The sequence below is a fragment of the Enhydra lutris genome, unplaced genomic scaffold (genome assembly GCF_002288905.1).
Source record: "Enhydra lutris kenyoni isolate GAN:26980312 unplaced genomic scaffold, ASM228890v2 scaffoldscaffold12, whole genome shotgun sequence".
NCBI lineage: Eukaryota > Metazoa > Chordata > Mammalia > Carnivora > Mustelidae > Enhydra > Enhydra lutris.
In genome coordinates, this window is record NW_019154096.1 from 37,955,441 (window position 1) to 37,972,193 (window position 16,753).

Genomic DNA, 16,753 nt, shown 5'->3' on the forward strand with positions numbered 1-16,753 from the left:
GCACCTGGGTGACTCAGTCATTTAAGGGTCTCTCAGTTTTGGCTCAGATCATGATCTCAGTGTCCCAGGATGGAGCCCTGCATCAGGCTCCCCACTCAGTGGGGAGTCTGCTTGTCTCACTCAGCTCCTACCAACATTCGCACATGCGTGCCTACTCTCTCTCTCCCAAGTAAAAAGATAGATCTTTAACATGAAACAAAAACAAAAAGCAAAATAAAACAAACCACAGAAAATAAGTGTTGGTGAGGACATGGAGAAAATGGAACCCTCATGCATAGCTGCTGGTGGAAATGTAAAATGGTTCAGTTAAGGTGGAAGAGTTTGACAGTTAAACACAGACCTACCCTATGCCTCAAAAATTCTCTTAGATACATATCCAAAAGTACTGAAAGCAGGAGCTCAAACAGCCAAAAGGTGAAAACAACCCTAATGATGAATAAACAAAATGTGGTATATACAAAGTGTCCTTCTAAAAGAAGACACACGGAAAGAGGGAGAAGGCCATGTGACAGAGGTAGATACTGCAAGTTACTCAGCACAAGCCAAGAAGACCTGGAGCCACCAGAAGCTGAAAGAGGCAAGGAAGGATTTCTCCCTAGAGGCTTTGAGAAAGCACAGCCCTCCCAACATCCTGATTTTGGATTTCTGGCATGCAGAACTGTGACAGAATAAATATGCTTTAAGTCGGCCAGTTTATGGCTTAAACTAACACAAACAGTAACTTTCAATATATTTATATCACCTTATCACCTAATAGAGGAGTTACCAATGGATGGCAGAGTCTGATCTTCTCACCAATAAAATGCCCTTGAACTACAGCACATACAGTATATACATACAATGTAATGTTTTTTGGCCATAAAAAAGGAATGAAATTTGGTATGTGTTATAATACAGATGGACCCGGACAACATTATGCTTAATGAAATAAGCCAGACACAAAAAGGTTAAGTATTTTATGATTCCACTTATACAAGGTAACCAGAATAGGCAAATTCATAGATACAAATAGTAAAAGAGTGTTTACCAGGAGTTGGAGCTGGGAGGACAAAGGGGCATTTATTTTTTAATGGGTACAGTGTTTTTGCTGGAGATGATAGGTTTTGGATATGATAATGGGATGGTTACAAAACACTGTGAATGTATTTAATATTACTGAACTGCACATATAATAAAAACTATGTTAGGTATATTTTTGTACACTTCAAAAAATGGTTATATATAAAAAATTGACTTATATCCCTTGGAAGATAAATAAATTTACTAGTAATTTTCAAATTAAAAAAAAGACAAAATTTGTTAGTAATTTTCAAATTAAAAAAGTAAGAGTTGCATCCCTCCCCCCAATAATAAATAAGTAATACAAATCACAGATAATGCTTTACTTACCCGTTTGGGACCACTAAAAATCTTTCTGGTGTTTTCCTTTGATTTATCTCCTTGTTTATTTGGGGGCTTCTTCACACTTTCAGGCACTCCAGGCAAGTCCTCTGTAAAATCCAAGTTTTCTGAAAAGGCAATCAAAACTAGCTAGCTTTCTAATACTTCCAATTATCTACCAAACAACGTACAAACATTTGGGGGAGTGGCATATTATGAGGGTGAAAAAATAAAAGGAATAAAAGTACCACTCAGTTGACAAAATACTCCTAACAGTATAAAGTTTCATTTTGCTATTCTCACCCTCCTGCTTGCTCCCTACTCAAGGAGAAAATCAGAAACCTAGTTACCGTGTATGTGCTTCAGTTTTATTTTGTGTAAATGGCAAAATCAATTCTTTAGTAAAATAACTGTTGGATATCTATGGACACTGACATTAAAATGGTCTAGTTTAAATATACACACACAGTATCAGGTGGTATTCACCTTTAACATTTTTCTAGAACTTAAGTATACTGAATCATGCTGGCCTTCAAAGAATGTCTGTTTACACCTACAAAAACCACATTAAAAAAAAAAAAAAAAAAAAAAAAATATCCCTTAGGAGACTATGAAAAAAAACCCCAGTACAATGTAGCTCAATGATTTGTGGGTCTTCAAAAAAAAAAAAAAAGAATTAGATTAATTCCTAAATGGTTATACTTATTCCAGCCTAAACAAAAGAAGAAAAATAGGAGGGCTTTTTGCTAGCCCAACCCTTAAAAATGTTTGCTATTTCATATATCATATTAACACCCAAATTCCAACTTTGGGTATATCAATCAAACAGTCTCTAATTTTTACATTTTATTTGGTAGCAACACAAAGTTTATGAAAGGGGCACCTAATGATTTCACATTTCAACGCTTATAAGGTTTTATGACCTGGGGCGCCTGGGTGGCTCAGTGGGTTAAAGCCTCTGCCTTCGGCTCAGGTCATGATCCCAGGGTTCTGGGATTGAGCCCCACGTCAGGTTCTCTGCTCAGCGGGGAGCCTGCTGCTTCCTTCTCTCTCTGCCTGCCTCTCTGCCTACTTGTCATCTCTGTCAAATAAATAAATAAAATCTTTTAAAAAAGAAAGTTTTATGACCTCAAAATGTAAATTTCTGCCACAGATTTTCAATTGCTGATTAAGATAACTTGCTATCAAGGTTAGCAGTAAGAACTAAGTAAACTGCAAGGAGACAGGAGCTCAGGTTTCGTACATCATTACTTATCATCCTCCTGAGAAAGCAACTGTAAAGCTGTCTGCCCAGTCAGATCACATGTGACTAGCAAGGCTGCTGCAACTTCAGTTCTCCAAAAAAAATTCAAGACAGCACTAGATGAATTCTGACAATACCCTTATTTATTTTTGCAATGGGAAGTAAGAAGTGAGCCTCAGGGACTATCCCTATATAATTCTAGTTTTAAAGACTGACTCTAATCTAACAAAACTAATTTTAAGCCAAATACAACAAAAGGGTAGGTAGTCTCCAGTATGACTTATAATGTACAAATTAATCTATATGTAAGAATACTATCAGAATTCTAACTCACCATAATGACATTTCTTGTATGACTTAATAGGACAAAAGCTTTATTAAGTAAACTAATACAGAAAAACTATGTATTTGGTTAAATATATATAAATATAGCTCCTGTGTCCCAGAGGCTTTCACTTACTCTTCCTCACTCATCAATCCACTTTACAAAGCCCTTGTCTGGTAAAGACTTAATAGCAAAGCTATCGTACTTCTTTTGTCGCTCACAGTAGACTATCAACTCCTTGAGAGCCTCTAGTCATTACTGGCCTTACAACCTAAGAGACAAATTAAATGTCACTGTTAAGATTAAATAAATACTTAACCAGCACTTTTCAATTTTATTAAATCAACTCAAGAGGATGATTTTTAAGATTAAGACTTAAGATTTCTTGAGAATGTTTTAAACATTTGTTAGTTGATTAGTTTTGAGACAACTACAAAGGCTTTTCATCAATTTTAATTTTCTAATTTTTCCCTCACTACAAACCGTCTATTATCAGTGTAGTTCTAAATGTCCAAAATCTACTGTAAGTCTCTACTGCATTTGGATTTTCAAAGCTGAAACATTAAGATGTCTAGAACCCCTATACACACAATCTTAAAAATTCTCAAGTGCTAATAGCAGAATTAAAACACAAACAAAAAGACTCTAATCCAGAAATCAATCCTTACAATGTGGAACTTTATTAACATTTAAAATGTTGTGCCTCTGGATAAAATGCTGTACCTGTACCTCAAGTAATCTGTGGTCCTACATAGTACTTCTATTAAAATTGAACATAACAAGTTAAAATTAAGTGTCTAGGCAGAAGCTAAGTAGATGCTGATTTAATCCTGAAAAACATTTATTTATAGTTTTTCTTAAAAAGTCTTACCTGTATTATTAGCACTAGACTGACTGTCCTGGGAATTATCATTGCTTTCAGGAGGAGGCTGCAAGGAGGGGGATGGAGCTGTTTTAGTTCTTTTTTTGCTTGTCTTTCTTTCCACTTGACAGTCCTCTTCATCATCATCTTCACTTTCACTAAGATCATCAAACCCAAAATACTTAATTTTGTAATTAGAACTCCCAGAGCCTCCTTCATCACCTCCTGTCTCATCATGATCTTCAAAACCAAAAAATTCAAGTTTAACATCCTTTTTAGATTTAGTATTACTAGGTCGAAATCTAGTAGTGGTCTTAGAAGTTGCAATATCTGCCTTTTTTCTTAGACGGCCAGCTTCTCCCAAATCTGCAGGGGTTGATGCAGTGAACTCATCCATGCTACGTTCCATAGTATCCTGTATGGTAACATTACAAACTGACAAGCAAGATGGATGTAAAACAGTGTAATCTCTAGTCCGTCCAACTGTCCCTCTGAAACTGGTCCCAGAACTTACACTGCCTTTCTTTGCCTGATTCAGGCCATCTTTATTTGATTCACTGTTTGCTTTGGCTAAGGCCTGACTGGTGCCGTCCATTAGCTTATCAAAATTTGATGCTCCTTGTGAGGATTTCGCTTTATTGGCCCTACAGTACGTCCTACAGTTGCTTGGCCTAAGAACACTTTGCACGATGTCTTCCTCAATGGCTTCATTTAGATTTTCCAACCGGTTTTTAAAATCCTCATCCTTCATCTCCAAAAGAGGATCACTATCCAAACTTAAAATACAATCTTCTGATCTGATATCTTCAAAATCATTATCCCATTCATATAAACCAGTTCTTACAGATCCCTTAATCGGAGATATTTCTGATGGAGATTCTGATCTTTTTCCAAGTTGGGAGTTCCAAGTATCATTTGTTTCCTTGATTTCATCAGCTTTGTATCCAGAAGCTACAGTTGTTTCTGCACTGGGTTTCTTTGTACTATCTTCAGCATTTTTGTAAATATGGTGACTATTCTTTTCATATTCTTCACTAAAATTCTCCACTTTATCTATAAAAATTAAAAATAAGGATAAAAAGATAAGTGACATCAATGTAAACATTAACAAATGGGAATATCTAGCTAATTAAGAATACAGAATCAATTAATCTTAAAATAACTACAGTAATGTTAAATTATGAAGAAACTGATGAATGTTTACATATCTGACATTTCCCCTTCCACCTTTATTTTGGGGGAAAGGAGGTGAGGAAGAAGGAGAGAATCCTAAGCAGGCTGACACCCAGCACGGAAGCCTGCATAGGCTTGATCTCACAACTCTGAGGATCGTGACCTGAACCAAAATTAAGAGTTGGACACTTAACTGACTGAGCCATGTAGATTTAGCATAGAGCTCTCATGTCTTTTAATGACCTCTCCCTGGTCATTCAAGTCCCTTAAATTTGTTAAAATTAATTCAAGAGGGGCACCTGGGTGGCTCAGTGGGTTAAAGCATCTGCCTTCAGCTCAGGTCATGATCTCAGAGTCCTGGAGCCCCACATCAGGTTTCTGCTTGGAAGGGAGCCTGCCCCCCCCCCCGGTCTCTCTGCCTACTTATGATCTCTCTCTTTGTCAAATAAATAAATAAAATCTTTTAAAAAAATTAATTCAAGAGATTTCAACAGTGCTCTGGTGCCTAAGTGACTATAGTGGCTTATTTATGCATATCAGGAAGTAGCAAACCTTAAACTTCCTATTCATTTTGTACTTGGGGAATTCATTTTTGCGATCTTTAATTTTTATCATCAGAAACATTTTTTGTTAACCTTTCTAAATGAGAGATGGAAGTATGATTCAAACTGGTATTATGATTAATTCTCCCAGCACTCAGCACTGGTAGAGAAACACTGGCAAAATGTTTATGCCAAACAATAAAAGTATTTAAAAAGTGCACTTACATTTAAGAAAAGCCAATTACAGGTCTCAATTAACAAGCCATCAAGTATAAGCAAAGGGATGATTACATAAATTCAACGCACAATTTTTAATACTACCCAATGGGTTTAAACATAATTTAACTTGTTAGATTTATACTTACCTACCTTTAGAAGGCATCTAATACCTGTTTTATTCTTAGACATTTCCCAGCAGAAGGAACTACAGTTTTCATTATCTCAGAAGTACCAGTCGCTAAGCCTAAAATACTGAAAAGCTAAAAATTAAAAGCTAATTCTGACAGCTGATACTTTAAAAGAGAAAGAATCAAAGCCAAGAATAAAAACGAACCAGAAAATATACCACCACTGCTTTTACTATCAAGTGGAAAGAGCAATGGTAGCTTTGGGAGTTCCCTGAGGGCTTCAATTTCTCTCAAAAAGGGAAGCCACTGACCTAGACTACATTACAACATTACTGAAGGAATTATTTCCTAATAAATAGCTTATGGGAGTACTCAGATATTTAGCTACACAAAGGTCTGTGACAGGTCATTAAATGTTATATTATATGACTTTTTTTTTTTTTTTAATAGGGAGGTGGAGAGAGGTGGGACAGAGGGAGAGCAAGAGAATCCTAAAAAGAGGCTCCACACCCAGCTGGAGGCCTGGGCTCAATCTCATAATTCCGAGATCACAACCTGAGCAGAAATTAATGACAACATTCTGGCAATGTGTTTCTCTGGGGTAAGGATGCTTACCCCAACTGAGCCACCCAGGCACCCCTACACATCACTCTCATAACTGCAGAGCATTCTACTGTCTTAATGTCACAAAATTTATTAGGCTGTATCTAGTTGTTTTATGTAATAAGTATCTTTCTGACTTAAAAAGTTTCTGTGAACAATAAATGTTAGTATCCCTATTTTTAAAAAACTACATCAGGGGTGCCTGGGTGGCTCAGATGGTTAAGCGTCTGCCTTCAGCTCAGGTCATGATCCCAGGGTCCTGGATCGAGCCCCGCATCAGGCTCCCTGGCGGGGAGTCTGTTACTCCCTCTCCCTCTAATGCTCCCCCTGCTTGTGCTCTCTCACTCTGTCAAGTAAATAAATAAAATCTTTAAAAAAAAAAAAACAAAACAAAACCTACTTCAAGTTTCACTTTTATTACTCCCATTTCTCCTACAATCAGAGAGAATACATGTTGTTACTATAACATGTATTTATTCCCATAATAAGCTATTCATATTCCTAACTTTGTTGTGAGCTTACATGTAATCTATTTTAAGTACAAAAAGTAATAAAGACTCCTACAGAAAATATTCTCACTGAAAGTTATAAATTGGGGCACCTGGATGGTTCAGTTGCTTAAACACCAGACTCTTGGTTTTGGCTCAGGTCAGGACTTCAGGGTCCTGGGATCAAGCCATGTGTCAAGCTCTGCACTCAGGGCAGTCTGCTTATCCTTCCCCCACCCTGCTCATGTTGTTCTCTCTCAAATAAATATATAAAACCTTTTCAAAAATAAATAAAAGTTGGGGCGCCTGGGTGGCTCAGTGGGTTAAGCCTCTGCCTTCAGTTCAGGTCATGGTCTCAGGGTCCTGGGATCGAGTCCCGCATCGGGCTCTCTGCTCAGCAGGGAGCCTGCTTCCCTCTCTCTCTCTCTCTCTCTCTCTGCCTGCCTCTCTGTCTACTTGTGATCTCTCTGTCAAATAAATAAATAAAATCTTAAAAAAAAAAAAAAAACTTTTCTTAGTGGGCTCTAATGTGTAAGTTCATCAATACTCCCTTGTGTGTCCTGTGTCCACCTGCTTCATGCAAGGAATCTAAAACCACATTCTAAAGCCTACTGTTCCTCAAGCCAGAGGGTCAAGACTGGATGTGCAGAAAGTTCTCAATTCAAGACTTAATCGGCATCATCTGCTATCAGATACTTAATAAATGCCTTTTAACATCACTGGATTTTATTTTTAAGATGTATTCATTTAAGTAATCTCTACACACAATGTGGGGCTTGAACTTACAACCCCAAGATCAGGAGTCATACACTCTTCCGACCAAGCCAGTCAGGTACCCCAACATCACTAGATTTTAGTATCACTAGATACTCAATCTTTTATACGTTAAGGTAAGGAGGGAATTTATCTTAATGAAGAAAACTACATGGAATTTGAGAAGCATAGGGTTAAACCACACAGCTAAACCAATAACTAGATACGTAAAAATTTGACAAGCCATATTCTTTCTCTAGGACTCATACTGCTTACCTAAAACACAGTAAGCAACCTCACATAAAGATTAATTAAATGACCATTATTCCCTAAAGGATTCTTAAGTCGGAAGGGAAATGGATAATTCTCTTAAAAACACTAACATCCAAGTACTTACAATAATAGTATATATAGTTTTATAAAGGAAAAAAATAGGTGGGATGACTTAAGGCTTCTATGAATATACTTTCTGAAGTATTTAAGAAGTTGGGAAGGTAAGTTTGAGCAGAGATTTATGAATGGGTTTCAGAGGTTCTTTATACTTTGTGAACTGTATGAAAATGTGCACACATTTTTCAGGGATAGTATGTATAGTTTCAGCAAGTTTTCAAACTAAAATATATTTTTATTGGTTTAAAGGACAAACAGAGGGACGCCTGGGTGGCTCAGTTGGTTAAGCAGCTGCCTTCGGCTCGGGTCATGATCCCAGCGTCCTGGGATCAAGTCCCACATCGGGCTCCTTGCTCGTCAGGGAGCCTGCTTCTCCCTCTGCCTCTGCCTGCTATTCTGTCTGCCTGTGCTCGCTCGCTCTCCCTCTCTCTCTCTGACAAATAAATAAATAAAATCTTAAAAAAAAAAAAAAAAAAAAGGACAAACAGAAGGAGCAAAACATATGGAGGACACCAGTGTGTGTTGATTGTGGAAGTCTGAATCTGTGGAAAGACAAATTATTTCCCCCATAAGAAACATAGGGGGAAATAAAGTTGACTTTTTAACCTCAAATATTAAAATATATTCTAGATTAAGATTTGAATACAGAAAATGAAACTAAACACATATTATAAAATAAAATAAATTTTAAAGAATACATTACCCTGGAATGGGGAAGTTCTTTCTCAGATACAAAGCTCATAATCCATATTAATTTACATACAATCTAAAATTTCAGCATGTTAAAGTTAAAGTTAACAGTAAAATCTGAAAAACATAAGTGCACCTATTATTACCAAAAATGGGGTCAATTTCCTTAATTTAAAAAGAATTCCTATAGGGGTGCCTGGGTGGCTCAGATGGTTACGCGTCTGCCTTCTGCTTGGGTCATGATCCTGGAGTCCTGGGGTCAAGCCCTGTGTCAGGGTCCCTGCTCAGAGAGGAGTCTACTTGTCTCTCTTCCTCTGTCTTGCTCGTGTTCTCTCACTCTCTCTCTCTAAATAAAATCTTTAAAAAAAATAAATAAAAAGAACTCTACACATCCAGATGAATTAGAGACCTGAATATGGAGAAAATGCAAAGTTTTTTTTAGTATATAGGAGTATATCTTTATGACCTCAGGCAGGGAAAGTTTTCTTCAACAAGATACAAAAAGCATCAACCATAAAGGAAGAAAAATTTAATTTTATCAAAATTAAATTTGTCCATAAAACAACACTATTTAAGAGAACTACCTGTTCCTGTGCACAGGCTTTCTCTCTAAAATAAATCTTTCAAATAAATAAAATAATTGAATATCAGCAATACCACATGGTTCAGCATAACAGACGTATGTATAGAAACATCACTGCAAAACAATGAAATGTGAATATTCATTAGCAGGCCAGTCAATAAAGTGGTCTGCTTATACAAATACATACTTCAGGGGCGCCTAGGTAGCTCAGTGGGTTAAAGCCTCTGCCTTCACCTCAGGTCATGATTCCAGGGTCCTGGGATCGAGCCCCGCATCGGGCTCCCTGCTCGGCGGGGAGCGTACTTCCCCCTCCCTCTGCCTGTCTCTCTGCCTACCTGTGATCTGTGTGTGTCAAAGAAATATAAATAAAATCTTTAAAACAAAAATATATCAGAGAAACAAAAATAAAACTATACTTCTGTAGGAGCATATCTTAGTATAACCACTACAAAGGATAATTTGGTAATATCTTTCATTTTTTAGTTTTTTTTAAGATCTTATTTATTTGAGAGAGACAGAGTGTGTGCGCGCATGCGCGCGCTAGCGCATGCGCACAAGTAGGGAGAGCAGCAGGCAGAGGGAGAGGGAGAAGCCCGCTCCCCACTGAGCAGGGAGCCTGATGCAGGGCTCAATTCCACGACCCTGAGATCAGGGCCTGAGGTGAAGACAGACGCTTAACCGACTGAACCACCCAGGTGCGCGGTAGTATCTTTTAAAATTAGAAATCTATACGTCAAAGAAATGAACTTACCCTCGAAGCCAGCAGTTTTATTTATAACCATTTACTCTATAAATAATAAGCACGAAATAAAATAAGTAACAAGGAAACACTACAACTTTCCTGGTTTTTGCCTTCATAAACAATACAAACACCTATCAATAAAGAACTAAATTATCATACAGCCACATATCTAAATACTATGTAGCTATTAAAAAAGAATGAGACAGATCTACATTATGTACAGATAGGGTTGCCCTGAGGGATGGGGATGATGGAAAAGACTTTCCTGTCTCTTGAATTGTATACTGTCTAAAAATAGGCTGTTCAAAAGCTTAAAACATAATAATAACTGGCAAAGGTACATATTATATACCTTAAAGACTAACAACAGTACAGGGCGCCTGGATGGCTCAGTTAGTTAAACGTCATGATCTCAAGGTCCTGATTGAGTCGACTGCTTAAAATTCTCTCCCTCCCCTGCCCCCTACAAAAAGAGTAACAATGGTACCAGACACAGGGCTGGATCCCACTACCCCAAGATCAGACACCCAACCAACTATGCTACGCCGGTATCCCTGGAGTCCTTATCTTTTAAAGAATTATATTTATGTAGGGAATTTGCTTCAAAATAATCCATTATAAAAAGGGAAAACGTAGGGATAAAAATAAGACAAGACTGACTATGAATTGTTTACTGAAGCTACGTAACAGACACATCTGTGTAACTGTATGCTAGTTGCTACAGACTAACATATATATACATATATATATACACATATACAACATATATACTTCTTCCACCATCTTATAAGAAAGTAAAGATATTTCCTTTTACTTTCACCAAATGCATCATTACACAGGTGAGAAAAAAGAGGCTCAGAGAAGCCAATGACAGCGACAGTTATCAACTAAGCCAATGTCCAAAAGACCTCATAAAAAAAGCCCAGTTCTATTACATTAAACTACCTAGAGGAGTAGTCGCTGAAAACTGCAATACTAAATCAGGTAAACCATCTTAATCCACATTAACAGAAAAGGTCCAGATGAAGAGATTAAACATCTAATGTTTTGGCTAGATGCATCAAGTGATGTGCTGAGGACTAGATTTAAACAAAACCTTTGACTTCTGACTAAGGAGACTGTACAGACAGAGAAGAGGCTTTGGAGATCATTATTCATTAAATACAGAGGAGGTAACTAGAAAAGTTAATTTATGGGGTAAAGGGGAACCTCCATTACATACAAGCTGCCTTTTTTCTTTTTTTTTTTTCAAGCTGCCTTTAATTATCAGGGTTGTTGTCATGAGAAGAGGGAACAAACTTATTCAATGTGTAGAAATCATTCAATTCATACAAACTGTAAGGGCTGAGAGCAAGAACATTAACATTAAATTAGAACTGTCCAAAGGGAATGCCTAGGGGAAAGAGTATACTCTCTTGTAATAAAAGAAGTATGTGATAAAGTGGGACTTAATTAAAATTAGTTAACTTCTACTCTGCAAAAGACACTTAAGAGAATGCGAAGACAAGCCACAGACCCAGAAAAAATGTCTGCACTAAATATACCTACAAAAGATCTTTATCCAAAATATATAAAGAACTCTTTAAATTCAATGAGAAAATAAACAACCCAATTACAAATGAGCAAAAAAATAAACAGGTATCAGCAAAGAAACTACTCTGATATCAAATAAGCACATGAAAAATGCTCATTGGTAGTCATTAGGGAAATGCAAAAGGCTAATTTAATTTCCTTAATATATTAAAAATTCTTATACATCAGCAAGTCCAACATCTCAGTAAAAACAGAAGTTAGAGACATAAAGAAGCAAAATATAAATGAATAACTTATGAAAAAGTATTTTATTTCATTCACAATTAAAAATCAAAGTAAAAAAAATTAATATACAGGGGCACCTGGATGGCTGTCAGTGGAGCGGGCAACTCTTGATCTTGGGGTTGCGAGTTCAAGCCCCATGTTAGATGCAGAGATTACTTTAAAAATATATATTAAAGAAAACAAAAATTTAAAAATAAAAAAAGTACATGGGACACCTGGGTGGCTCAGTTGCTTAAGGGTCTGACTCCTGATTCTGGCTCAAGTCATGATCTCAGGGTCCTGAGATAGAGCCCTGCATCCAGCTCCATGCTGGGCATGGACCCTGCTTGGGATTCTCTCTCTCCCTCCCTCTCCCTTTGCCCACCCCCCACCCCTGCACACACACACACTTCCCCCCCCTCTCCCCTAAAAAAAAAAAAAAAAAAGTACACAATGTTACATGTTAATTATATCTCAATAAAGTTGAGGAAAAAACAAAGTTGAACTATATTTATACTTACTAAGCCCTAAGTATATGCCCCATACTGTTATACTTTCTACATATAAATTCATTTAAATACTTTCTACATATTAATTCATTTGACTAATAGCAACCATCTGAGGTAGGCACTATTATTACAAGTTCATAAGACTTTATCCACAATTACAACACCCCAAAACTCTGAAAATTAAGTTTTCTCATAATATATTCTGAAGCAAAACCTGACCTCACCTAAGTGAGACTATTTAAATAAATACAAATACTTTGGAATGTATTTTCTTTATCTGAACAAACACGGTCTTCGATTAGAGTGCCGCCTCAGACTCTGATAGGCAATATTAATATAAAATATAAACACTTCCTATATTCCAAAATCATCCTAAATTCCAAGACAAATCTGGCCCCGAAGGTTTCATATAAGGAAATGTGAACCTGTACCCCATTTCGCAAATTAAATATAACAGATATAAGTAAGTTACTAGTTGATACTCATAGAGTTACTAAGTGGTATTTGAAAAATAAAGCAACTTAAAAAAGAGAACAAAAATATGAAAGCAACCCAAAAGTCTCATATCAACAATGACCCATTTAAAGAATTTACAGCACATAGATACTGACATAACCGTGCAGCAGTATTTTTCTTTTAAACCCTAACTCTAAAACGTATAGCATTCATATTTGATAAATTATGCACTAATAATTGTGCTAATAATCTAGGAGAATTTTTAAATACCTAGAGCATGACAACCACAGAGAATTCTTAGAAGTTTAAGTAGATACACATTTTTGTACAAAGAATTATGAAAAGGATGACCATTAAAAGGCTAAGCATAAGTATGTTCATTAGAATAAAATTCTGAAGGGGAGGTGGTATAGAAATATTTCAAAAAGAAAAAGGAGTACTGTAAATCATCTGGCTGTTAAAAAAAGAACTTGTTCTTTTATTATTATTTAATATATGAAAATAAACAGTAAGTAATTACAGCACTTGCAAGTAACAAAGGGATTATGATAGAAGGCAATAGAGCAGTTATTCTGGGGCTGAAGGAAGGGACAGATGGAAGAGATTCTAGAGTGGTTGCCAAAATTCTATTTCTTAATGTGGGTGTTGGTCATAAGGGTGTTGCTTTCATAATTCATTAAACTAAGCATATTGTTATACATTACATTGTGTGGTTTTCTGTATCTGTGTTTTATTTTACAATAAAAAGGTTAAAAAATCACTGATACTTACACTGAATGTTAGTTTTACTTTAAAATTATATTATTTATAGGAAATTATACCCTTTGCAACCATTTAAATTTATGATCAATGTTTTCATGACCAGTGATCCCCTCCTAGGTACTTATCCAAGAGAAATGAGGACATATGTCTAACAAAAACCTGAATGTGACAGATTATAACAGCTTCACTCATAATTGCCCCAAACTGAAAATAATCTAAATGTCCTCCAACTAATGAATGAATTACAGTACATATATAATAGAATACTACTGAGCAATCAAAAAGGAATGAACTACTGTTACATGGAACAGTCTTTAAAAGCATTATGCTAACTCAAAGACAACAGACTGGTAAGGCTATATACCACATGATCACATGTATAGGACATTCTGAAAAAGATAAAAACCAGAGACAGAAAACAGATCAGTGAATGCCAGGGGCTGGAAGTAAGAGAAGGAACTAATCAAAAAGAAGCATGAAGGAACTTTCGAGATAACAGAAATATTCTGTATCTTGGTAATTATTACACAAATGTATATATTTCCATAGAACTTAGCAGTTTTGTTTTTAAGATATTACATCAAGTATTTTCCACTTGTCCTTCCAGATCCACTCTCCACCCTGATCTTAGCCCTCTCAGGAGGCTGATCTGTATCAAAGTCCCCTTACTTCTTCTACTGGGTTCTACCCATGAGGACCCCCAGCAGGACAAAGGAGAGAAGGAGGAAATTTAGGTTCAAATACATTACCCCTCCAGCACTTTGCTTATGAAGCCCCTCAACAGGATACTGTTCCTCTTAAGGTGGCTTCCACTATAAGGCTCAGATGATTTCCTGTCCCTGTGAAAATGGGTGATAATAGCTTCACTGCAGCTAACCAAGCCTACACCACCATTTTTTGTGCTTTCCCTAACATTCTCCCACACCTTTCTAAATAGCTCCTTTATATTTTCCTGAGGTTAGCCTAATTAGGACACACAACCTATTTCCAGTGGGAACCTTGACTAATAAATCAAGACTAGAACTTAAAAAAATATATGGGGAGGGGTGCCTGGGTAGCTCAGTGAGTTAAGCATCCAGCTCTTGTTTTGGCTCCGGTCATGATATCATGGGTCCTGGGCTGCAGCTGAGTTAGGCTCCATGCTCAGCAGGGAGTAGGCTTGAAGATTCTTTCCCTTTGTCCCTTCCCACCATGTGCACACACGTACACACTCTGTCCTCTCTCTCTCAGTAAATCTTTTACGTATATATGGTTCAAAAACTGCTATAGGAAAATTTGGTTCTAAAGTATGCTTCTCACCTCTTTCTCTGTGTCATGATCCAAAACATAAACACATCTTGTGATCTACCTTCTCCTGAATGTTAATACTCAAAATGTATCTGTACTTCTTTCCAATCTCATAATCCAAAAATGAGCACCACCACCACCCAAAACCTTATGTCTAAAACATGCAGGTTTTGGTGACCAGGACACTCACATATACCTGGGGATTCATTCCCTCAACCGATTCCGTGCCCTAGCTGAACCCTGACTACACATGCCTGTACTTCTTCAGCCCCTTTAAGTATCTGAGAGTAGGGTGCTTTGGGGTCACTGGTATGCTAGCTCCCCAGAGCCTGTTTATAAAACTATTATTACTCCACCCTCTTATAAAAAGCCCATTCTTTTGAGGCTTGTGCCACTTAGCTAGTTACCCTCTAATCTTCCTCTTACCTGTCATCTAACAACCTCTTATTCTTCATTTAAGGGTTTTACACAGGATTTATAACCTACCTCTCATGCCAGTCTTGCTATCATGCTGAATTCCACCAAATCCCAATCTCCTGACCTCACAGTTCTTTAACCTTCTCCCATCCATAGTCTTCTATATTCCAGCTCAGACACCAGTTCTCAGCTTCATGAAGCAACTTGTCATGTCCCAGAAAGCTTCACCTCTTAAATATTAAAATCAGATTGGATAGTTTTGGGTATCTTTGTAGTGGTAGTTTGTGACTGAGAGGTGAAGCCACTTCTAATCAAAGTGGCTTCACCTCTCAATCACAGCCTACCAACTATCCAACCTGTTCCAGTAACCCCATTCTTGACTTCTATTTAATAAGACTCTTAGTATACTGACCCCTCTTCTCTCCTTTCTCCTATCCACCAGCCTTGTCCAGATCCTAAACATTTTAAATTCTACAGTCCATCATTTCAATCACTCTCTGGGCAATACCCTAAATTCTTCCTTCTCTATCTGTTCACACCACATCTTGTTAGACAAAAATGACAATCCAGGATAATCTAATTTTCCTTTCCAATATTCTACATTCTGTGCAGGTTCATGGCTAAAGGTGGGAGGAGGGGCACAAACATAATGAGGTAAGTTAGAAACCGTTGAGTTTCTAATGATATTATCTTCACTAAGGTCTCATTAATATCCAGAAATTGTCTCTACACAGCTTCTTCCTTCCATTTTCTGCAACATCAATTTAAACCCTTTGTTCCTTCCTTCACTCCAGCCCCTGCATTTCCTTGCCCTTCTTTCCCACTTCCAGGGATAACCTCTTCTATCATTTCAGGGGAGAAAAAATGCTTTCCTCCATAAGCCACCTTATCTTCCACCTCTCAGGAAGCTCACATTCTCAACCATCTTTCCTCCTGTCCAGAAAACGCAACATCCTTCTCCCAAGACCACTCTCCCCCCTATGCTTTGAAGCCTATGTTCTAAGGCTCTTCCATGCAATCAAACCCTGCAGAACCCCTCATCACCTCATAACTTTTCAAAACCTCTCTTCTTCCCATCTAACATCTTTAACGAGTCATGTACATTCTTGCTACCCCCATACCCTCACTATGTACTCACTACTCAGACTGTTTCAACCCAAACTGCATACTCCAATGCCAGCTTTGTGGTCCTGATAACATTCCAATTCAGTTGATACTTCATGAACACCTTTTTGCTGGCTTCTATAAAATAGCACTGACTCAATGTGCCTACTGATGCTCTGCTCTTATTCAATTTCCTTATCTAGTTTTTCTCTCCATCAAGTATTACAAGTTCTTCATAGCACAGTGCTTTTTCCTCTTACATTCTCAATGACTTCATGTAATCCTGTAATTTCAAGTAAC

General features: G+C 37.1%; 1 protein-coding gene across 4 annotated transcripts in view; it reads right to left on the minus strand.

Annotated features, from left to right (window-relative positions):
• The window catches only part of LOC111145126 (WAPL cohesin release factor), an 86,418-nt gene that overhangs the window by 58,029 nt on the left and 11,636 nt on the right, over positions 1-16,753 (minus strand). For 3 of the 4 annotated variants that reach the window (XM_022499800.1, XM_022499804.1, XM_022499802.1), the window contains 2 exons: positions 3,820-4,863; positions 1,390-1,508 (listed from right to left, as the gene is read on the minus strand). In XM_022499800.1, coding sequence (XP_022355508.1) covers positions 1,390-1,508; positions 3,820-4,863 — 1,163 coding nt within the window. The remainder of the gene's footprint in view (positions 1-1,389; positions 1,509-3,819; positions 4,864-16,753) is intronic. The other variant, XM_022499803.1, reaches the window with a different exon arrangement.